General features: G+C 40.3%; 1 protein-coding gene across 1 annotated transcript in view; it reads right to left on the bottom strand.

The window, feature by feature from the left end:
• MYO3B (myosin IIIB) overlaps positions 1 to 24,184 on the bottom strand; it is a 340,336-nt gene that overhangs the window by 174,020 nt on the left and 142,132 nt on the right. Inside the window, exons 13-22 of the mRNA XM_074967534.1 lie at positions 9,929 to 10,025; positions 8,835 to 8,951; positions 8,259 to 8,363; positions 5,671 to 5,754; positions 4,574 to 4,776; positions 3,949 to 4,047; positions 3,133 to 3,247; positions 2,577 to 2,703; positions 2,222 to 2,432; positions 445 to 592 (exon numbers count right to left, since the gene is read on the bottom strand). Coding sequence (XP_074823635.1) covers positions 445 to 592; positions 2,222 to 2,432; positions 2,577 to 2,703; positions 3,133 to 3,247; positions 3,949 to 4,047; positions 4,574 to 4,776; positions 5,671 to 5,754; positions 8,259 to 8,363; positions 8,835 to 8,951; positions 9,929 to 10,025 — 1,306 coding nt within the window. The remainder of the gene's footprint in view (positions 1 to 444; positions 593 to 2,221; positions 2,433 to 2,576; positions 2,704 to 3,132; positions 3,248 to 3,948; positions 4,048 to 4,573; positions 4,777 to 5,670; positions 5,755 to 8,258; positions 8,364 to 8,834; positions 8,952 to 9,928; positions 10,026 to 24,184) is intronic.

Raw genomic sequence — 24,184 nt, 5'->3', positions numbered from 1 at the left:
AATACAATCCATAAAAATTACATAAAGCTAGTTTTTCTTTCAAAAATGCAACAAGGGTCACAACACACTTCCCAATGAATCATAGAATCATAGAATATCAGGGTTGGAAGGGACCTCAGGAGGTCATCTAGTCCAACCCCCTGCTCAAAGCAGGACCATTCCCCAATTAAATGGCAAAAATTAAAATGGCAATTAAAAATTAAATGGCAATTAAATGGCAAAAAGTCATTTAGTAAAGTTTTTAAGAGCTACTTAGCTCTGTCCCTAAATTAGTATCTGTATCCCTCACATATTGTTCAGGGTATATTGTTCAGCCACAGTCTTGTATTAGAAATAAATTATTATAAAGAGAGAGATTCAGGAGTACTATATTGGACAGACAGATAAATAGACAGACAGACAGAACTTCTGAATCTAGCTTACAATCACAGCAGCCCAATTTACCTGTTCAAGTGCAAATATGTGCTGATTGAAATAAAACTGGATTTGTTCATTCGCAATGTTTATGCACAGCTGTTCAAAGGAATTTCTTGTGAAGTTCTCAAATCCAAAGATATCCAGTATCCCAACATGCATCCGGCTTTCAGCATTGCTATGTAGAAAACACACACAAAATCCAACATGGGGCAAAACCCAGGATAAATCAAAAGAAACAGGATATTCAAGATCAGATACTATCATTAATTCAATCCACCACAAAAAGAAGAGAGACAGCCTGTATAAATCAAACACAGCTTGTGCATTTGTTTATAGTCATTACTACACTCCTTTTTAGGGTGACCAGATAGCAAGTATGAAAAATCAGAACAGGGCGTGGAGGGTAATAGGCAACTATATTAGACAAAGACCTGAATATCAGGACAGTCGCTATAAAATCAGGATACCTGGTCACCCAACTCCTTTTCAACTCTGAGATTCTTGCATTACACAAGTTCTGCTAAGGTTTTGGGAGGAGGAAGAGAGAAATCATTGGGAAGTGCTGATTCCAAGCAGCACCTCTTCAGAGGTATTAAGAGAATGGTTTCAGCAAGCAGATCTCAACAGAAAACTATCTGACAGCCTCTGACAGCCTCCTCAGGTAGAAGAGGGCTGTGTAGACTCTTCGGTGGGCAACCTAGATAGCCATGCTAAAGTAGATTGAGAAAGAAAGAGGAGCTCTCATGCACTGGCTATGGAAGAGGAGGAGCTTTCCCTCTGCTGTTAATAGAAGAGGGGGAGCTGTGCTCCCTCCATTTCCCATTACTTTGACCCTGCCTAAGACAGACAGACAGGCAGTCTCAGACTGTGGTCTGCATCCTTTACTGTGTTGAGCTCATGTACCGCACAGTTATGAGGAGACAAAGGAAAGAGAGATATAAGACACCTTTCCACTTTCCCAATTCTGGCACTACCAGGGAATGAAACAGCCCCCAGCATAACTCAAAGCTGCCTAAGGGCTGCTCTAATTTACACCACCAGCAGCTGTCCCATGAGGACACATTGCTGCAACCCTGCCCCCGATATATCCTCTCCATGCCTTCCCCCACTTCCAACATATCCTCTCCCTGGAGAATGTGGGGGGAGCCAACAAAATCAAAGCAGCTATGCCAGCTTTACACCACCTGAGGGATTCACTTATGCTTGGGAATACCCAGTTGCTCCTTGAGAAGTGCAAAGCAGCTAGAACGGGGTCTGAGTATCTGTCTTTGTTCCAGGAAAGGAATAAGATGGCACAGTGTAAACATTTCCATAATGCAAATTGGCATTTAAGTTTTCATAATTAGATGTTTTGAAAGCTGGTTTTAACAGCTTGCATTAGAATGTCAAAAATATATTCATGAAGTAGCTGTTCTGTAATCACTTATATTTATATTTTATCACTAGTTTAATACTACTTGAGAACTGGAAGGACCACACAGAACAATACTTGTGTTTAATGTATCCAGCCTACTGTAATTGGTTATCTATGGGCATCTGGTATGATTTTCATGCTTACCAGATACACAGGCTCTTTTCAAAGACTTGCCTGAGATTTTAACCACACAATTCCCATTGATTTCAGTAGCCAAATCCCAGTGAGCTCTTTGAAAAGGATGGAGTTAATGTCCTGGAAACAGAATTCAGGATCACAGCATGAAGGCCATTTTGAGGTCTTTTCCAAATAAACACAATATTCCTCCAGCAAAATCAAAACTACAAAAGGGGATGATCCCATCACACATGTCAGCAATATGTAACTTGCCATATATTTTTATCTGGCTGCAGCAGTGTATTAATGCGATTTACAATCCAGCTGAAGAGTCGGCCATAAAGTGCTTTAGACATGGCATCTCGCACATCAGCGGCTTTGTCCACAGTGTTTGTTCGGATAATAGTCTCTCCTCGTGTTACAACACAGTGAGAGGTTAGAGCTTCCTGGAGCTCTTCTGAACCAATACTGAGCAGTGCAGCAGCTGGAAGATAACAGACAGGAAAGATGGCTGTGACTGGAGAACAAAAATTGCCAGCACTACCGACCTGATACCCATCAGTTAGAGATTCTTACAAATGCAATCAAGCTGCATTTATAGAACTGACAATATTAAAAACATATTTACCATTATCTAAGGCCTCTGCATTGGGAACTTCACTTTTATCAGTTTGGTGTTGTGAGGAAATGGCAGCAAACTCAATGTTTCCTGTATTCAAGATTCCAGCCAGAATTTTGTAAACTGAATGCACTTCCTGCAAAATGAGACAAGAACTACCTTAACAAGACACAATTAGTTAGTTGTAGCCCCCAAATGTGGTCTGTTTAAAAATAAGATAGGGAGTGTGTGTGTAAAGCCCATTGGGTCATTGTGAGGTTTTTACTTGCCCAGTTCAGTTTTTACTCTCTCTTTATTCAGGCAAACTCCCTCTGAAGTGGAAAAGTGAGACAGAAATGGAAATGTGAAGGGGATAGAATGGAGCTTGCCTCAGTAAAACTGAAGCCTCAGTCTGTCCTCCAGTTCTGTGGGTGCAGTTTTGTACACACAATACAAAGGTGAGATTCTGTGGAATAATGATATATTTAGACAACAAATGCCACTATTTGCACAGGAAGCGTTGGAGGTGGTTTTTAAAAATAAGGTCAATAATGCTTTGGTAGCTAGTTCATGATTAATCTCTTACCTCATCAGTGAATCCTATGATCCTAAAGCAATGTTGAATTGCTTCAAATTGTCTTCCATATGAGTCTTTAGTAATAATATCTTGCATTACTCTTCCAGTTTCATTATCAATATACCTAAATAAAGTGGCATAATTAAAATGCTGTGTTAACAGATGTTAACAGATGTTCAGTAGCATTGCATCAGTAATGGAGCAGACCACTTATTGCAATGTTTTTTAACCAAACAAATATTGTTGTGCTAATCAAAAAGTTTTTGGATTATTTTCTTTCTATTAGTTTTTGTTCCTTCAGCACAAATTAAAATGTTTTCCCAACGTTATAGTTTTCCAATAAAGAGACGGATAGCAAATGAAATTAGTAACTCAAAGTTAACGAACACGATTCAGCCCTGAAATAAGACAGTGCAATTCCATTTACTTTAATGGAACTACTACTGCATTCAAGTAGAATTTGCCCTAATATGCAAAGAGTAACATAAATTTAAACCAATATATTTTGAGTTGCTCCTTCAGTATTACCATAAAGCTCTACATTCACAGCCATTCATTTCTAGGGATAGAGAAGACCTGAAAGAAGGAATGAAAATCTAGATAATGATGAGATGGCTTTTTTCCCTCTTATTATAAATGCTGCGAGTCCTCAAATAAAATAATAATGTAATTCCTTATGTCCATCCACTTCTGTACTTGGGAGGATTAAGAAAGATCCGTAAGGGATAGAAAAAGATTGAGAGAGATTTTAAAGCACCACACTGAAAGCAAGCCCCAATCAATAGCCAATTACAACCGCATTAAAAACAAATTAGTGATAGTTACCGAGGAGGCTTTTTTTCAGGAAGTCTATACTCAGAAAGTTTCTTCTGATGAAAAAGACCAGCATAAATATAGTAAAATATATGGAAGTTTTTTTCTCCTCTGGAAAAAAAAATGTATTATTTTAAAGCTTACAGGTATATCTGCATCTACATGTTTGCACTATGCTGTACACTGTCAAGTTAATGGAAGAGGGATTGATCCTATGCTCATTGAAGTCAATGGCAAAGCTCCCAGAAGCAGCAAAAGCCCAATGAAAAGCTCTTCCATCTTATCTGTTAAACACACAAAACCCAGCCCAACTAGATGGTGGCAATGAGTCCAAGATCAGGCTCCACTCCTTCCCTTTATAAGTTGTTGGAGGTTGAGCACAAAGGTACAATGATATGTTTATAGGAAATAGGCTCTGGGAGAAACAATATACTATACAGAGCATCCTTTACCAAACAATGGAGTGGTATTGGTCTCCAGCCCAGAAGAATGAAACTAACTGTACTTCCAGCCAGTGAGTTAGAACAAAATTTCATTGAAAAGTGTTTTTTGAAAAGTAAAAACTGTTCTGGAAAAGTAAACACAAACCCAAAAAAAGGTAGACTAGATTTGAAAGGACGTAGTATTATTAACCTACTCAGCCTGCTTTATGACTCTGGATTTTTCAAGTAGATATTCAGAAATTTTTGCCCCCATTACAGCTCCTGTTGGTGTAAACATCATTTCCAGGTATTTTCCAAAACGACTTGAGTTGTCATTGATTGCAGTGCAGGCGTTCCCAAATGCTTCAACCAGAGGGTTCACTTGAAGAATCTTCTCACGCAAAGCGCGGTTATTGGCCTTGACAGAATAGACACAGATCAGAAGGAATGCCCCAAAAGAATGTTTACTCCAGGCTTGTTCCCAGCCTCAGAAACATAGTGTGCATTATCAGGTGTCCAGCATCTTCAGCTACTGGCACATGTGAATTGACCTAGTTACCGATACAACACACCCACATATTGAAGGGGAAAACAAAGTCTCTAGCAGGTGTGAAGATATTGGATTTTCCCCCCTTTGCAATTTATGTGCCTTAGGAGGCTCCATATATTTTATTTTAACAAAATAAAATATCAGACAATAAATAGCATTTAGGCTCTGATCCAGCCAGCATTTATACATGTGTTTAACTTTAAGCACTTGAGTTTTCAAAGTGCCGTGACTTCAATGGCATTATTCATATGCTTAAAGTTAAATATGTGCATAAGTGTTTGCTGCAGCAGGCCCTTCCCAATTTCATTCTGGCACTGATCCTTATAATTTGAATAATGGACCTAGGTCATAAGCACTGTAGATAACCAGAGGCACTAATCATTATGGGCTTGATCGTTTATACATTGAAGTCAATGGCAAAGAAGGATCAGACCCTAAAGTCCCAATTCTGCAAACAATGGTGCATGTGAGTACTCTCACTGACTTTAATGGGACAACTCATGTGCATAGAGTTAAGCACGTGCATAAGCCTTCGCAGGAGCTGATCTTAAAACTAGCATATTCTTTATGTTAATAATTAATCACTAGGCCATGGTCTCTTCAGTGTAAAATATCAGATCCAAATTAATAACAAAGTCCCCAGTCTGTACTGCTCAATTTTCAGTGTTTTCAACAAGCTAGAAATAAATGCATCAGGGCTTTTTTTAGCAAAGATAGTTTAAAATACAATGCTCACTGGGCTACCTGGCTGGCTATAAATACCTTTCCCAGGAATGTCAAATGCTGGACAATAAGGTGGGCACTTTCAGTCTTTCCGGCACCACTTTCTCCACTGATGATAATGCACTGATACACAAAACAAAATTGTAAATGCATTGTTCACCATAAAGCTGATCAACTCAGATGTTCAACTGCTACTTTTATATTGTTTTGAATATATACCAAGACATACCAGAGTCAACTCTCTGTATATCAGTAAGAGTCACAAGTATGTTTGTTTCTTCACTCTTTTGATTGATCAAAGGTGGATCATCATAATCTCTGGGTGCTTATACATGTTATGGAGAGAATAAGATCCATAGAGCCCAGTGCTATGACACTATTTGAAATATGGACTCTTTTACTGGGAAAGTACCATTCTACCTAACGTACAGTCTAAGGGCTTGACTACACTTGTGAGTTACAGAGCAATAAAGGCGCCCCGGGTGCACTAGCTCACTATCCATCCACACTGGCAAGGCACATAGAGCGCTCTGACTCCACAGGTACAGCGCTGCTGGTACTGCACCTCGGCAAGTGGAATAACGTTTGCTGCACCCTGGCTGGAGCACCGCAGCGCCAGTATGAACGAGGTGTTGCTTTACTGCGCTCCGATCAGCCTCCGGAAACGTCCCATAATCCCCTTAAGTCAAGTGGCCACTCTTGTCATTGTTTGGAATTAGCTGTAGGAATGCAGAAATGCCCTTTGAAAGCTCCGTTACTGACAGCCTGCTACTTATCTGCTCTGAGACAAAGCAACCATTAGTGTGGAATGCTGTGTGTGAGAGAGAGAGGCAGGGAGGTGAGGGGGGTCTGCTGTTGTCTGAATTTACAAGACAGCATGCTGACATGCTCTCAGCCCCCCCAAAATCCACTCTCTGTCCCCCCACATAGACACAACACACTCCCTGTCACACTCCACCCCATCCCACCCCCCATTTGAAAAGCATGTTGCAGCCACTTGTATGCTGGGATAACTGCCCATAATGCACCACTCCCATGCCACTGCAAGTGCCGCAAATGTGGCCATGCCAGTGTGCTTCAAGCTGTCAGTGTGGACAGACTGCAGCGCTTTACCTACTGCGCTCTACGAAGGCTGGTTTAATTCAAAGCGCTCTACATCTGCAAGTGTAGCCATGCCCTAAAAGCCTGATCTTGCATTTAAAAAAAATCCTCAGTGTTTGGTACCATGTACACGGAACACCCTACACACAGTGCTAATCCCTGAGCTGGCACAGCATCCTGGGCTTCTAAAGAAGTCAGACAAACAAATGTGTATCTGTTTATGAGAGGAACCCAGAAGAGAAGATCTGCATTCCTCCTGTACCTGGTGTCAGAACTAACAGATCTGTAGCCACAGATTTTATTGATTGGCTCAACCAACCCTGGGAGTCCTAGGCTCAAAGATTACTTGTACAGTAGTCTTTTGGAAACAGCAAACAGTAAATTAGCTATGCTGACAGTATACCAAGATGCCTATAAATAATTAGCTACCTAAGCTCAAGGATATGGATCCACAAGGCAAAATTAGTTTGTAATCATATATAAGGCACTTGAAAAAATTAAGATTTACAAAATAAACCTGATTGGCTGATTTCAAAATGATGAACTTGCTTCTTGACTTCAACAAATCCCCTCACCATTTATTCTACACAAATACTAGTTTCTTAGCAAAACCCCTCAAGAGTTACATAACTAATAGCTACATCTAATGGACCCTTGGTACCTGCACTCCCCAAAACCCAATAAACTGTCAACTCTCTTTCTCCTTTTTCATGTGCAGGGTTCATCTATATTCATCTTTGTCTGGTGTATTCTGAATGCAGTTTTATTGTATTATTTTATTCTGTTTTAAACCTTCTTTAGAAGTATTTACTATGAACTAATGTGCAGCATGCATGTCACAGAGGATTTTATAAATAAAATCATTATTATTCCCCAATACCCATATCTATGCATAGTACATCATGTGAAAAGGAATACAAGAATTACAATCTTAAAAATATTGTAAGAAGGAATCCAGTTTCTGTACACTATATTTCCATTCTCATTAAAATCATTGCCATATAATTGGATTTGCGTCCTCATTACATTTATGTTAGAACTCTCATTATTATATTTTACCATGAAAATGAGTGATCCCATAGTTAATGGTTTGTATTTTCTGTGACTTGTGGTCACAGGGACTGATTCTCCATTGTCTTGCACCTGTGCGAGCTAAGTGCAAAATGCCACTGATATGGCAGCATTTTACACACATTTTGCACAGTTGTAAATGAGTGTACCGGATGCAAGATAGTACAGAATCAGGCCCATAGGGCAAAGATCGTCAGCTGGTGTTATCTGGAATCAATGGAGCTACGCTGATTTACACTGACTGAGTATTCAACCTTATAGTGTCTACTACTGTACCATGACCTTTTCAGTAGTCCTAAAACTGATTGGAATGCTGTTCCATTTTTTCTGCTATACATACATACTCTGGAACAGAAGGTTTCACAAAGATCAGTGACAGAATACTAAACGTAACCTAAGTAATACAGCATTCTATGACCAATGTTAAGTATAAAACGAGACGAACTCGTTCTTACCTGATCCTTGCTGAAAGTTACCATGCCCTGGTAAGCAGCATCGGCAGAGGCAAATATGTGGGGGGGATTTGATGACCGCTTCACACCATGGTAAAGCGTGGAAAACTAAATGAAAAAGAAATCTGTCAAAATAAAAATTTCACCCCGTGTAATCAGGGATGTCAGGAAGGATGGTCTGGTGATTAGGATGCCAGCCTGGGAAGACGGTTCAATTCCCTTATGTGCCGCCGACTTTCTCTGTGATCTTGAGCAAGTCACTTTGTCTGTCTGTGCCTCAGCTCCCTATTTGTAAAATGGGGATAATAGTACTGCTCCCCCATAGGGTGTTGTGTGGGTAAATATATTAGAGACTGTGAGGGCTCAGATACTTTGATGATGGGGAAGGGCACATAAGCTCGATAGAGATGTTCTCCACAGAGTAATGATTTAAAGAAATTTTGTAAGTTTTATTTTAAATATATTTTTGTGGTTTTCAGTGACCAAGACTCCTAACCATTTACAAGCCTTTTCTTTCTTGTGCATCTTCAATTTTACAATCTACAGCAGCTATTGTCCTCATCTTGTTGTTCCGCTTACCTGTGGAGAATATATGCTGAGATTCTGGAAGGGGTTTAAGGCTATTAAAATGTCTCCAACATAAGTATAAATTTGTAGATCAGCATAACGCTTCTGAAGTTGATGGATAATTGTATCCTAGGATTATAAAACATTTGACAGTTAAGAAATATTTTTCCAGATAGGAAAATTCATTGTAAATATATTGAGAACACTGAGTAATAACTGATTATCTTAAATGTTATTTGTCATTTATGTCAACCACTGACCTCACAAAACCACACCAATATTTTCAAAATGTCATGCATCTCTCTTTACAGTATTGCAACAAAACCAAATTAAAAGCAATAACCCTATTTTTTTATTAGTTTATGCTGTTATGCCTGTCAGAGAAGCAAACACTTTAATGCAGTAAATGGCCATAGAGGATATCGGATTTGGGGGGGTTTCATTGCCAAACTTGCATGTAAACTGTCACTTAATTTTTGTAATTTGACTCTTCATGCTCATGAGTTCATCACAGAACAAAAAGGAACATAAAACAAGATCATAATTTTTCAGGTATTACTCCATAAAATTGTTTTATATGGGAACCCAGCACATTTTTATATGTTGTTCCTGTTGGAATACAAGTTAAGGTTCCCCCAAGCTAAAATTAACAGGTTCTCTGCACACATGTGGTGTATTAAAACTTGAAGATTATACGTATAAGTTTATCACTCTTTTCATAATAGAGTCTTTATTATCTGTAGCTGGGACATTCTTTTAAATACATTATTGGTTTTGAAGAAAAATAATTCTAATCCTGGTTTTTGAGGCTTGCTTCAATTTTCTTGCAAATAGAAAATAATTTAAACTAGCATCATCCATCACTCAGTTCTTCTGTGTTTTAGGTTTTACTGAAACTGCTTTTATATCACTGAGTAGAATATAAATGAACTTGTGATAGCAGATCAGAATCACGTGTGGAACAGTTATTCTTTTATGCCAAGACTATGAACAATTAATTTTGTGACATGATGACACTGTTAGAATAAAACCTATAAAGCAGAAGCAAGCAATACATGTGATGTAATGGTCAGGGCTGAGAAACTGATGCCTGAATGGTACAGTACCTCATCTAGAACCTCTAGGTTTACTAGATCATCATCTAGAACGTATTTGTTAGCCGCATCCACACGGTGAGGTCTTCTAGTGTGTATTCGTTCATACCTGCAGGTGTGTTAACAGAGTATCAGTGTGAAAACACGATTCTAAAAAATTCATCCAGTGAGAGGCAATAATAATTAACTTAGGGGGTGATCTTTTCAAACAGAAAACAGGCACACTCTCTAAACTACTTACCATGGAGCATTTTGAGGGAATATTTTTAAATAAATGCATCAGCTAAAAGCCCAACATAGCTCCCATATTTTTTCCTTCACAATATTTACTCCTTATCTTTTTAGCAGTGCTCTCAGATGAAGGATTATCTGTGGGCAGGCTGTCTCTGAATATTATATGTTCCAGAGTAGCAGTCGTGTTAGTCTGTATTCAGAAAAGAAAAGGAGTACGTGTGGCACCTTAGAGACTAACAAAATTATTTGAGCATAAGCTTTCGTGAGCTACAGCTCACTTCAGTGGAATGCATCTGATGAAGTGAGCTGTAGCTCACGAAAGCTTATGCTCAAATAATTTTGTTAGTCTCTAAGGTGCCACACGTACTCCTTTTCTTTTCTGAATATTATAGAAACCTATCGAAATACCCTCCCCTTCTTTCCCACCTCCTCACCACAAGATGTTAGTCCCAGGTAAACACGAATATATTACTAGTTCATCTAATTAAATATTTTTTCTAGGAACTTTAGTTATTCCAACTACTGGGGCTACAACAAACAAGAAAGAGTACAATGTCCTTCCCGTTACCTTGGCGTTTGCCAGAGCGTCTCCTCAGATGACCCTGCGCCTGGTCCAGAACAACATTTTTGAACCACAACTGCCATCAGACTTTAAATTCTATGGATGTTCAGTCAGCTTCTCCTCAGAGATTTAATGATAGTCTTTAAGCCACCCAATTAGAAGCAGAGACAAACTGTCCCATAACCCCTTTATAATCTGATTACACTGAAGGAATCTTTGAAAAAGCTGGTGTATTTTTTTAAACAACATATCACATTTTATAAAGAAATGGGAACAAATTAAGAGTGTATGAAATGTCTTCCACAGAGGAGGTGACAGATTAACACCATATAAGCACAACCATGTTTTTTCTTTACAACAAATATAATCAAAGCATAGCAGGAGGACACCCACTGAGATACAGCAGCATCCTGCTGGGTAACACTAAGCATTGATCTTCAATGACAGCTCCTGACAGAATGCTGCTGCATCAGTTGCCATGTATAAAGTAGGAATCACATGAGAACACATTCCTAACCAATGATAATAGTACATCTGGTAGGTAGAACAATACTAGCATGCTTCTGTCGACACCACAGATTATGTTACATGTATATAATATGAAAGGTTGATGTGCAAAGAAAAAGATACCAGGTCTTCCCCCCCCGCGTCTACAATTACTGACTTTTGAAAATCATGTTTCAAAGAGCAGCATAAGTGCTCTTGCTCTACCCCCGCCCCCAACACACAGGCAGTTCCAAACTTAAGTTTTCCGATACAACAAGCAAACATACGGTCAGGTGCAGAAGAATTATTGATCAGAATTAGCCTTTTAGCAAAGAGGGAGGAGGTAGAGACATTTAACTACAGTGGCACCCTGACAAATGCAGATTACATTTAAGGATCTTGTTTCTTGGTTTCTTTTTTTACTCGTTTTCATTGTTAGTTTTGGCTACTTAGTACACTGTAACATCCTAGAAAAATCATTTCTATAGATTTATTTGAACTCTGATTGTGTAAAATAGAGTCAGGATACAGTTGTTTCACCAGCAATGAAAAAAACCACCAAAATACTCATACAAATTTTTTGAGACAGTCTTATTTATATTTTGCATCCTATGTTCCCACACAATCTGGTGGTTTACTATGCTACTATGCATAACCAAGAAGTGACACAAGGAGAGAATGAACAGGAAGTGATGAATTAATAATTACCATAATGGAAGTCATTTCCTGTGGACAGCATGGATAGGATGTGTATTAGCTGAAACTCCCATCAAAGGAAACTTGTCATTTTCTGTTTTTCCCTGTGTTTATTTTTTTAAAAGGTAATATTTAGAGATTTACATTCATAATGATGGGCCAGATCCTCAGCTGGTGTAAATCAAAGGAGCTGATCTGGCCCATCGTTGTTTTGTTGATTGTTTTTGGTTTAAGCTTAAATCCAGAGTCTCTGATTAAATTGCAGAGAAGGATGTCATCATGAGTAACCAGGTCCATCCAAACATAGGAACATTCATTAATCCAGAAGTAGAACAACTATTTTAACATTAGTTCCTTTATCGGCCTTGAGACGCACCAGGCAAAGTTGTTGTCAGAAAGGATGATGGAAGAAAACATCCATATTCAGACATTATTGAAGTGAAAGATTGCAGGAGCGATGTCAAATCACAGCAAATTTGCAAGTACTTTGGATGTGCCTATGTTTATACCATAGGTGCAGGAAGGAAGTTACAGTCATACCTAAACATCTCCAACTGCAGAGTGGCTTTGTAAACTAATCTCTTATCTGATTATAAAATTCCAACTGTTTCTTTTCCCTATGCGATAAACAAGTCAGTTTTATTACTGGAAATTTTCTTTTTACCCTGTACAAACAAATGAGTAAAGAAACTATTCTTAATCAAACATAAGGAAAACAAAGACAATCAGGCCCGTCTCTCTGCAACTCTGCAAGCGAAGTTCCCTTCAGGTGGAGAGGCGGAACTCTGTCCTCCTTCCTGACCAGTCAACTCTGAACTGAGTCAGGCTCTCCTTTTATTGCCCCTCCAGGCTTGGAATTGGCTGCAGGTATAGCAGGCAGGGCTAGCTGAGCCCACAGGTTCTTCTTCATCCTTTCTCTGCTGATGCAGGGCCCCATCTCAGGGGAGTATAATTTGTAACTTTCTGTGCCAGCATAGATGGGGGGAATTAAATCTCACAAAGGGTTAATTTTTCTGCTAATGGTTCTCTCTCAGAAATGCACATGGCAACAAAGCTCGGTCTTCGCATTAAGACAGGGCGGCTCAATATGGATCAAAAAAGAACCCATCCACTCAGACACTAAATCTTCACTTTCCCCTATTATCATGATAAGATGAGCTGGCCAGAAGCTGGCAGAACAAGTTGCCTGACTGACCCTTCTGAAGGGAAGAACTATTGGTAGAGGGGAGCGCAGGCTCTCCAGATAGCAGAGAAACAGCAGAGAGAGTAGAGAGCCAGATCTGGAGTGAAGCTCCTTAAAGCCTCTGTTAATCTGAGAACCGGCCATTTTGAACCATAACCATTTTGGATTTGCCCAACACCAATTTGTGACCATCAGCTTGATTCTTCCAGACTGCAGTTCAGCCTGGGAGTGCTACAAAAGACCATTGTTTTTGTCAATTTTAACCACTATGATGGTTGATTGAGAGGGTTAGCAAAGTAGACAGGTGGCAATGGATTAACAGAGCTGCCCCATATTAACTTCCTCTGAAAATCAGCCAGATGCCATCAAGGGCCTTACCAATGACCTGCAACCTATTTATTAAGCATACCTCTGCTAGACATGACATCCACTACCTTTTCATCTCCTAATATCAATAGCATTCTGTAGAGGGCCCTCTAAGGCTCTTTTCTGTTACTCTTCTATTTCATCACAACAGTATAATTTGAAGTGTTTTTGTTGCACAATACCTAAAATGTTGAGGGCTGGTTCAGGAGGAGGATGCCAAGTGAAGGTTAAAATGCATATTCTACTAATTTTTAATTTGTTTCTAAATTCCAGTATTTTTCAAAATTGTTTTCCCTCACCAGGACTTGCAATTATTCCCCCAAACCCAAAAAGCAGAAACTGCTCTTACTGAATTTGTATTCCTCCAGCTCACACATGGCCACTCTCTGTTATTTTAGATTTGCTCCTGATTGCTAGAATGGGTACAATGATTTTTTATTTTAGGATTTCTTTTTACTTGCTGCCTGAGAATTTTTGAGTATTTGAAATTGCAGGGGAAACTATTTGCAAAAATGTATCATGAATTATTTTCTGGTGTTTTTCAAAATATCAACAAAATATTTTATGCACGCACTCCCTCCCTCCCCCCCCGCATTTTCCAACCAATTCTATTCACAATTACTCAGCTGTTGGAAGTATTTCTTGCACTCATTTTTTAGTTTTGAAAAAAATACCATGGAAGGATTTGGTTCAGGGATAAATCCATATGAAGAAATCAAGAATTGGCAATCAGACTTAAGTACGCAAGAAGAAGGTAGAATTTTGAGAGTCCCAACTTTGAAGTTGCTCTTTTAAATGTAGCACAACATCATCTTTAAGCATAATGATATTATGAAGTTTGACATATGTTTTCCCATTGTTTACATTTTGAACCAAATACCAGCTCTGCCAAGATTGGATGAGGTCTTGACGTGTACAATTCAACAATACACACCTACTTTTTGCAGTATATATTGCCAGTGAAGTCAGCTCAAAGAGCAGTTTAACATTTAGGAGTATCAGGAAACAGCCTGCTGAAAATCAGTCTAGATGGTGGAATCTCTTGTGCCATGAATCAAAAAAACAACTGACCACAAAAATGAGTTCAAGACATCAAAAGACATGTTTGGAAACGGAACAGCTCTCCATTATAATCTCCCCTAATGGATTATCCAACATACCCAAATGCTATTTCACAAAAATATTTACCTACCGGAACTGAGCAAGGGTTTTATTGTGAACGGAGAGCTTGCAGTTTCCATAATCACTAATACTCCCCCCTTCCCTGAGCCTTCCAAGGGACAGAGAAAATAGATAGAAGTAGGCAATATTCAAGTTCTTCTTCATTAATATTTTTACAATGACTAAAAGTGTGCCTAAGGGTGTCTAATAGAACAAGTAAAATACAAACTTCTGCCTTCAAGAGATTACAATCTAATTTTATAGACATAATGCAACAAGTGAAGACGTTATCATAATTACCACTTCACAGGTGGCTGAATTGAGGCACAGTGAAATTAAGTGATTTACCAAGCTGCCATATGTATTTAGTGACAGAACGGGGAACAAAACTTGGTTATGCTAATTCCCTGTCCTATTTTTTTTATGATAATGATTATGTATATAGTTCCATGAAATGTTCCATGCAAATCGATGAGGTCCCTGCCTGGAAAAATTTACAATCCAAATATAGCAAGACTGTGCCCTAGCCACATTATTACACACCCTCCTTTATTTATGGCATAGAGTATTTATGTCAGAAAGTCTTTACAGACACTGCATGTGACCAGGAGCTCTGCTCATTTACTCCTGAACCATGCATCCATCTTCTGTTATTGATACCCTTTCCTGAATTTGAGTCCACCTCCCTTCTAGTTTTCCTCAGTTCATTACTATGTGGGGCCTGAGTCTATCAAAACAAACTCTATTCCTGTCCCTCATTTAGCACCAGGTCACTTTCTGTAGCAATATACTCGGTCCCTTCCCCAGCATCTCACATTCATTATGTAAGGCCAGGTTCAGTAACAAGAGTTTGATAAAAGAAAAGGAGTACTTGTGGCACCTTAGAGACTCACAAATTTATTTGAGCATAAGCTTTCGTGAGCTACAGCTCACTTCATTGGATGCATGCAGTGGAAAATACAGTGGGGAGATTTTATATACACAGAGAACATGAAACAATGGGTGTTACCATACACACTGTAACAAGAGTGGTCAGGTAAGGTGAAGTGATGATGAAGTGAGCTGTAGCTCACGAAAACTTATGCTCTAATAAATTTGTTAGTCTCTAAGGTGCCACAAGTACTCCTTTTCTTTTTACAGGTAAGGTGAGCTATTACCAGCAGGAGAGCGGGACGGAAAAAACCTTTTGTAGTGATAATCAAGGTGGGCCATTTTCAGCAATTGACAAGAACATGTGAGGAACAGTGGGGGATTGGGGGAAATAAACATGGGGAAATAGTTTACTTTGTGTAATGACACATCCATTCCCAGTCTTTATTCAAGCCTAAGTTAATTGTATCCAGTTTGCAAATTAATTCCAATTCAGCAGTCTCTCGTTGGAGTCTGTTTTTGAAGTCTTTTTGTTGAAGAATTGCCACTTTTAGGTCTGTAATCGAGTGCCCAAAGAGATTGAAGTGTTCTCCAACTGGTTTTTGAATGTTATAATTCTTGACATCTGATTTGTGTCCATTTATTCTTTTACGTGAGACTGTCCAGTTTGGCCAATGTACATGGCAGAGGGGCATTGCTGGCACATATCACATTGGTAGATAGGCAGGTGAACGAGCCTCTGATAGTGTGGCTGATGTGATTAGGCCCTATGATGGTGTCCCCTGAATAGATATGTGGACACAGTTGGCAACGGGCTTTGTTGCAAGGATAGGTTCCTGGGTTAGTGGTTTTGTTGTGTGGTGTGTGGTTGCTGGTGAGTATTTGCTTCAGGTTGGGGGGCTGTCTGTAAGCAAGGACTGGCCTGTCTCCCAAGAGCTGTGAGAGTGATGGGTCGTCCTTCAGGATAGGTTGTAGATCCTTGAGGATGCATTGGAGACGTTTTAGTTGGGGACTGAAGGTGACGGCTAGTGGCGTTCTGTTATTTTCTTTGTTGGGCCTGTCCTGTAGTAGGTAACTTCTGGGTACTCTTCTGGCTCTGTCAATCTGTTTCTTCACTTCAGCAGGTGGGTATTGTAGTTGTAAGAATGCTTGATAGAGATCTTGTAGGAGTTTGTCTCTGTCTGAGAGGTTGGAGCAAATGCAGTTGGATCGGAGAGCTTGGCTGTAGACAATGGATCGTATGGTGTGGTCTGGATGAAAGCTGAAGGCATGTAGGTAGGCATAGCGGTCAGTAGGTTTCCGGTATAGAGTGGTGTTTATGTGACCATCGCTTATTAGCACCGTAGTGTCCAGGAAGCGGATCTCTTGTGTGGACTGGTCCAGGCTGAGGTTGATGGTCAGATGGAAATTGTTGAAATCATAGTGGAATTCCTCAAGGTGCCACAAGTACTCCTTTTCTTTTTGCGGATACAGTCTAACACGGCTGCTACTCTGAAAAGAGTTTGATACTGTCCTCTACATTTTCTGAAAAATGCTCCCTTCCTAGGGACATCTAAACCTTGATGGGTGCGAGATTATTCTGGCTCCCAAAATGGGCTGCAAATTAGTTTCCATTTGCTAAAATGTGATGATATATTTTGGCTCCAGGAGAGAGAGAGAACTGGAAAATATAGCCTTGCTGGAACACTGGTAACTGAAACCCAAGATTCTGGTTTGTTTATTCTGCTTTCTGGACTTTTCCTTATCCATGAGATACAATATTTTTAAATGAAAACATTATGTAAATATTGTTATGGTAAATGTGATAATGAAATGTATGTGGATATTATTATTTAACATATATATTGCAGTAGCATCTAGGAAACAAACAGCCCTATTGTGCTGGATGCTGTACAAAGATACAGTAAATGACAGTCCCTGCCCCAAAGAGCTTATTTGGTGGAGTTGGAGGAGATGGGGAAATAAAAGTAATGGCCAGAACTCATTTCCATGCAATGGTGACACCTGATTTTGGGCTAAGGGTTTACCAAGCGAGAATAGAAGGGACAGGTTAGACACAAGACCAGAGTACTAAAGGAAGGACAGAGGGTGAAATCCTGATTCCATTTAAGTCAATGACAAAACTTGCAGGATTTCATCTAGAGAAACCAGGTCAGATCCTTGGCCCACAGTGGCATGAAGTAGTCGGAAACCTACAATATCAATGGTGATTCTCCCAGTGTTGGGCAAATCTCTCACTGGCATAGAGACAATCACAGCATGTGTGACTGAAATGCAACTGTACTCCAGTGATCTGTCTGCCAGGTGACCCCTTGGGTTGTGGGCAGCTGAAGAGTTTCGGTCAGCCCAGAAGTAGCTCTATTTAAGTCATAGGGCTTGCATGGCATCCATTCACCCTAGGACCAGAAAAGTAAAAAAGGTGACTTAGAGCCACTTTTTCCTCTCCCTTTAGCTGCACTAACCATAACTTGGCCACAACCACTGGTTGAGCCCATTATGGCAATAAATTCAAAGTAATGTATTAAACTGAGGTCATTTGAAATAACGTGGCCCAGAGTTCTAGAATTTAGCTTTTGCATTTCTTCCTAATAATATTTTTACAGTTTTTTCATTTAAATACAAATTTATGTAAAGGATAGAATTCTGCCAGTGTGATTCTGATTCCAATTTTATCAGTGTAAATCAAGAGTAATTCTCTTGAAGTTAATTGAGCTAGACCAGTGTAAAACTGGTGAGTGAAATCACATTGGGGCCATATGGATGTTCAACTGAGACTGTGAATTCCTTTCACAGCTCATTTACTAATAATGAAAAGAGGAGAATTTTATCCAAGAGAAACAAGTAGGTCTTTTGCTGCCTGTCACAGCCATGGTTCTAAAGATATGTCTACACAGCAAAAGCTGCGCACAGGCTCATCTACACCCAAGCTAGCTTGAATCCAGCTAGTACAGGAAACAATACCTGGAAAGACAGCACAGTGTGGGCTCCATCACAGGTAATGCAAGCCTGGCATGGATCTTGGATATGAACTTGGCTTGGTCGCCTGCTCTGAAGCCCACACTGTGCTGTCTTCAATGCTATTACCCACACAAGCTGGATTCAAGCTAGTTCAGGTAGTCTAGCCCATGCTCAGCTTCTTCTGTGCAGACACACCCTAGGGTTACTTCCCATTTTTAAACAAGGAAATTGACAGTGTGATAAACACCATGGAGACTAACGGCTTTGAGGCGAGCAAAATAATTTCACAGGAAACTGAAAATAAAGGCTGCAGAAACCATAAGGGAAGAAAAGGACACAGTATCCTGATTTCTGCTTCCTTGAGTCTAGATAAACCCTACTAACCAGGGTGTTGGATGGCACATTAAAGAAGAGGTGGTCTTAGAGATAACATGGATCTGTTCCATTGAGGGTTTTATAGCTCAGTATACATTTGAAATGGATCTGACAGCACACAAGGTTCCAGTGCAGGATGGGTAGCATGGGCCTAATAGATGGTCTTTGGTTTATACCACTTAGAAGTATTATTTACCAGTTGCAGCTTCTTCATTAATTTCTTGCTTAGGTCTAGATAGCATGGTTGCAATTGTCTAGCCTGGATATGACAAATGCATGAACTACTGAGGCAAGGAATTTATCCAAGATAAAGAGACTGAATCTTATTAGCTGGAGATGGCGGGAGCAGCTAACGGTAACTGACTGTGGCAAGCTGCCACCCCAATACACCTTTTTGTGATCAGATGTGAATCAGTTTCCCCCACTGTTGTTTGGCCTTCTCTGATTGTAGGAGAGTCTTGGCCATCCAGACAGCCCACGTTGCAAATTCCTGCTTCTTTTGGGGCCACAGAGTCCTTTACCAAAGGACAACAGAAAGGTAAACGAAACCAAACCTTCAGCTCTGCTGTGCCCAGCTAACCACCTCTTCCTCCCAAGCACCCCTCACCCACTACAGTTTGTCCCCACGCCTTGTCTCAGGCTCCTGTGCCTTCATTAACCCCACAGTCCAGAGGCTGACACACTCCCCACCCCAGAGTTCAGGTAGGCTACAGCTCCTCAGGACCCTTATCTCCAGTCAGGCTTCCAGCTCACCCCTGCTCTGCTCTGCTTCCCCCTTCTCAGCCTTCTTTCAGGTTGCTTCCCAGAGGGACGGAATTTCCCACCTCCTCTCCCCTCCATCTCTCCACGTGAACTCATCCAGCTCATTATGGAGGAAAAAAACCCCCAAACCCCTGCTCTCCCCCAGCTGGACTTTATCTCTAATTAGGCCTGGCCCATCCTCCAGGTGAACCCAGGCTGGCTAATTGGCCTCTCAAGCCCATATTAACCCTTTCATGACGTATGTGGGGTACACACCCTATTACACTGATGTTATTTGATTTTCCGGGGTCAGTGATGTGTTCAGCATGACCTTCAGACTAAGCACTATCTTGACTGACAGAGGGTATGTGTCTTTGACTGTAGGTGAAGTGATGGTGTTTACCACCTCCTCAGAGCATTCACATCTTTCAAGCATCATTTTGGGCTTTCTTGTTTTCAGTTTGCACTTTTCTTCTGCTTAATTTCTTGCTTTGCTGTAAATTGTGGAATAACAACTTGAGTTACAATCTCTACAACTTTGCAGCATTTCTAAGTCAGTTCTCCTAGGGTTTCTAGCCTGTAACTCTGCCATTTGTGTTGTGATCTCACAAAATAAGCAAGGCTAATCTTAGATTCTATCAGGATTTAGACGAGACACCTGCAAGGAACACATAGATGCTGAGTCAATAATGAACCAATGCATGATAGTGGGTACCATTCTGATGCTGAAATCTTTCAAATCAGACATAAAAGTGGAACCTCCTGATCACTTGTAGTCAGTAATCAATAAGGAGTCTGGCTCTTTTCACAGGAAAAGTCTTGGTAAATTCCCAGTTCTAGATAATTGCAGTCTGCCTCCTTAGTTTCCTTTAAGTTTTAATGGGAAAATACATTATTTTCTGCTCTTTCTTCTAGACTGTTTTGTTGTGCTGATATGCACTCTCAAAAAAAGTTTCCTTATTTCCACACCCAATCAGTTATTAGATAGATGATTTTATATAAAGACTAACATTTTATTATACATTACATATACATGTACACATTAAAGAGTCAGAGAGAGCACACACACCGCGTGGTGTGGCAAAAAGGTTTTATCAGCATGCCCTCGGGAATTCCAATGTATTTACAAAAGGTGAAGCTATTGTACAAGTGACTTCTGCAGATCAGCACAAACGGATGCCAATAAAACTTTTATATAACACTGAACCATCATGTGTTCTGTGTATGTCATATACTTTATTGAAAACTATTTTTAAATGCTTTAGAGACTTTTAAAACTTTTCATTGGTACTCTTTTTTCATATCCCTCTGCAAAGCCAGGTCCCTAAGCCCTGGTCTACACTGGGGGAGGGAATCAATCTGAATGAATAACGTAGCTGAAGTCGACGTACTTAGACCTATTCACCACAGTGTCTTCACTATGGTGAGTCGACTGCTGCCGCTCCCCCGTCGGCTCTGCCTGCACCTCTCATGGCGGTGGAGTACAGGAGTCGACTGGAGAGCGCTCGGGGGTCGATTTATCATGTCTAGACTAGACGTAATAAATCAACCCCTGCTGGATCGATCGCAGCCTGCCGATCCAGCAGGTAGTGTAGACATACCCTTAGTATCAAAAGTTCAACTGTACAGACCTCCGAGGAAGAAGAAAATTATAACTAACATATGTATGATACCTTTAAAAATTAACTTAGTTAGTTTTTCTCCCAATAATAATCTTATGATTATTAGCATCAGTCCAATATCTCAATGTCTTTCAGAGCTGGAAGTAAATGCCCATTGAGAAGTTATGGATCTCCCAATTCCCAAAGTATACTGGGGCAAACCTTAGTGATGGCCAGATGTAAGCTATTAGACCTTACTCACACTGGAAGCTCTTTTGAGGAGGGGATGGTTTTTTGCTATATGTCCACACAGTACCTAGCAAGACTGTGCCTGATTCCGGATTAGGAGCTCTAGGTGCTACTGCAATTCAAAATTAAAATTTGTTACTGGGCTAGGGCTGTATATTGCCCATCCTGAATCTCAGCTTAATGTCGTTTTGGGTGGAAATGGCACATTTAAACGGTGGGAAGTATAAGGAAACATGTTTCTGTCCGGTTGTTTTATAGAAATGATAACCTTGTGATGGTGTTTAAGGCTTTGGAATGTTAGAAAAAGATGGATTATCTGGTGGACAGCAGTTAGGCAATCAAAGGTGCATGATAAGTGCTATTTATAACAAAGTTCCATGATTAATCACGACTGTCACTTCCTAATAAGTGTGTGTGTGTGTGTGTCTGTCTGTCTGTGCATGCATGTATATGTCCCTTTCCATCACAGGGGTATTACAAAGAGTAATTTATTATTGTTATTATTCATTTATTATTTGTATTTTAGTAGTGCCCTAAGAGCCCCAATCATTGACCAGGGCTCCATCATTCTACGTGCTGTACAAACACAGAACAAAAATATGTCCGAAAGAATTAGAGTCTTTAAAGAGTTTTGAGATCCCCAGATAGACCATATATAAATATACAATGTATTATTAGTCTGTGTCACACAGGGGGAGCCCAAACCAAAACCCACATTCCAAACTAACTCCCCTTATAAGACCCTATTGTCACTTGCTTATATCTTTGTGAAATTTTAAGCATTTGGGCTGAAATTTTCCATGCCAGGTGTCTTCCTCAGCCTGAATTTCTTTGGCAAATTTCAGCCAACTGTTTCTGAGAACAAGGCTAATGAAGAATACATTGTTTTGAGATGTTAAAAAATTCTTCAGACCTTTTCTTTGAAATGCTCTAGCTCCTCTACGCTTTGGAGCAGGGACTTGAAATTTGCTAGCAGAGTGGGCTGTGTGTCTGGGACATGCCTTTTCCCACCCCCATGAAAATCCACCCACATTTTGCAAAGTTATAAACCTTTGAATATGTGCAGTTCACAGGTGCTCAGTAGAGACTTCTTTAACAGCTAAAATCTGACTTTGCAACTTTAATTATGTTTGTAATGTAGCATGTGTGTGTATAATATGAATAGTAGTGTTGGGAAAATATGACTTATGCAGAGGAAAAAATGATTTCTATACTGTGTTGAAATATAACGAGGAGTCCGATAGCACCTTAAAGACTAACAGATTGATTTGGGCATAAACTTTCGTGGGTAAAAAAAACGCACTTCTTCAGACGCATGTGAAAATTACAGATACAAGCATAAGTATACTGGCACATGACGAGAAGGGAGTTGAAGGTGCTGAAGTACTTTTTTCACAATACTCAGCAGAAGTAGTACTTCATTTAATAAGAAACTAATAATCATAGTAATGTTAGGCTGGAAGAGACCTCAAGAGGTCATCTAGTCAATCCCCTCACCCCGCCCCCCAGCTGAGGCAGAACCAACTATATGTAGCTAGACCATCCCTGACAGATGTTTGTCTAACCTGTTATTAAAAATCTCCAATGATGAGGATTCCACAACCTCCCATGGAAGTCTATTCCAGTGCTTAACTACCCTTATAGTTGGAAAGTTTTCCCCAATATTGACCCTAAATCTGCCTTGCTGCAGATTAAGCTGATTACATACTAAGCAGTCTGTGGATTCGAGGTTTCTGAAAATTTCCACTTGCTATTTCCTGTATCTAAGGCCTAAATTGTGCTTCTTCAGTCTGCCCTGTGTAGTGATGGCACTGCCGCAGTAATAGCACAAAGAAGGAATTGTGTCCCAAAACAGTTAAGGTTCCTTCCCACCTTTCCTGTGTTTTTTGGGGAGGTGGATAGTAATCTGCTACTGGTCTTGATCAGTAGCAGATTGCTAACCCTCCCTGCAGTTGAGTTGCACTGGCCATAGCATAGAGTCCAGGATTCCTCCACTCAAGGGGAGTAGCAGGTGGGAAGTGCACATTTACATCTGTGTTCTGGACCCAAGGGCAGGGCTTTATGCTGACAAGCCAAACTATTTTTGATGTTAGTAAAGATTAGTCTAAAGATGGCAATAAATTCTGTATGTAATGTATTTGGAATGGATCAGGTTGTAAGTTCTTTGGAGCAGGAACCATGTCTTCTTAGGGACCTGAAAGCAAGATCCCTCAGCTCGGCTTTTCCTTCTCCACTGATGATTCCCAGTTTGTAGAGTTTTACTGGGAAACTTCCCCAGCCAGGCTGAATTAGCCCCCCAGCTCCCTAGGTGAGACCAGTCACCACATGCTCAGCTCTGCTCTTTCTGCTAGTTCAGGGCTGCTGCCTGCTGTGAGAGTGTCTGGATGCTGGGCTAGAAGACTACAGTTTGGATTTTAGTACAGCTGTGTAATCTGCACCTTGAGCCCTGCACCCCTTTGTGGTGAGGGGAAATCCTGGGACCGAAGCAGCCTGATTCCTGTCTGAAGAGGATCCCTGCCAGCAGAAATCAGCCCCTCTTTAGCAACTGAGGAATCCAGAGTCATCTCTGAACTTGAGGATCATTCATGGAGTTTGTGAGTGCACCATCTTTTAATCCGTCAGGGAATTTGTTTTCGGGACCCCCTACTCACTGAACTGTGTCCTCAAGCCAGGGAGTAAGGGTTTGGGGGTTTTATAACCTGCTGCATATTAAACCTGTGGAGGGATTTACCACCTTTTCCCACTTGCGAGTCCTTTGGGCTGTACTGAACACAGTCAGCCACACT

This window comes from Natator depressus, chromosome 11, assembly GCF_965152275.1.
Source record: "Natator depressus isolate rNatDep1 chromosome 11, rNatDep2.hap1, whole genome shotgun sequence".
NCBI classification, from domain to species: Eukaryota; Metazoa; Chordata; order Testudines; family Cheloniidae; genus Natator; species Natator depressus.
Note: the sequence above shows the minus strand (reverse complement) of the source record. Positions and strands in the feature narration are given on the sequence as shown.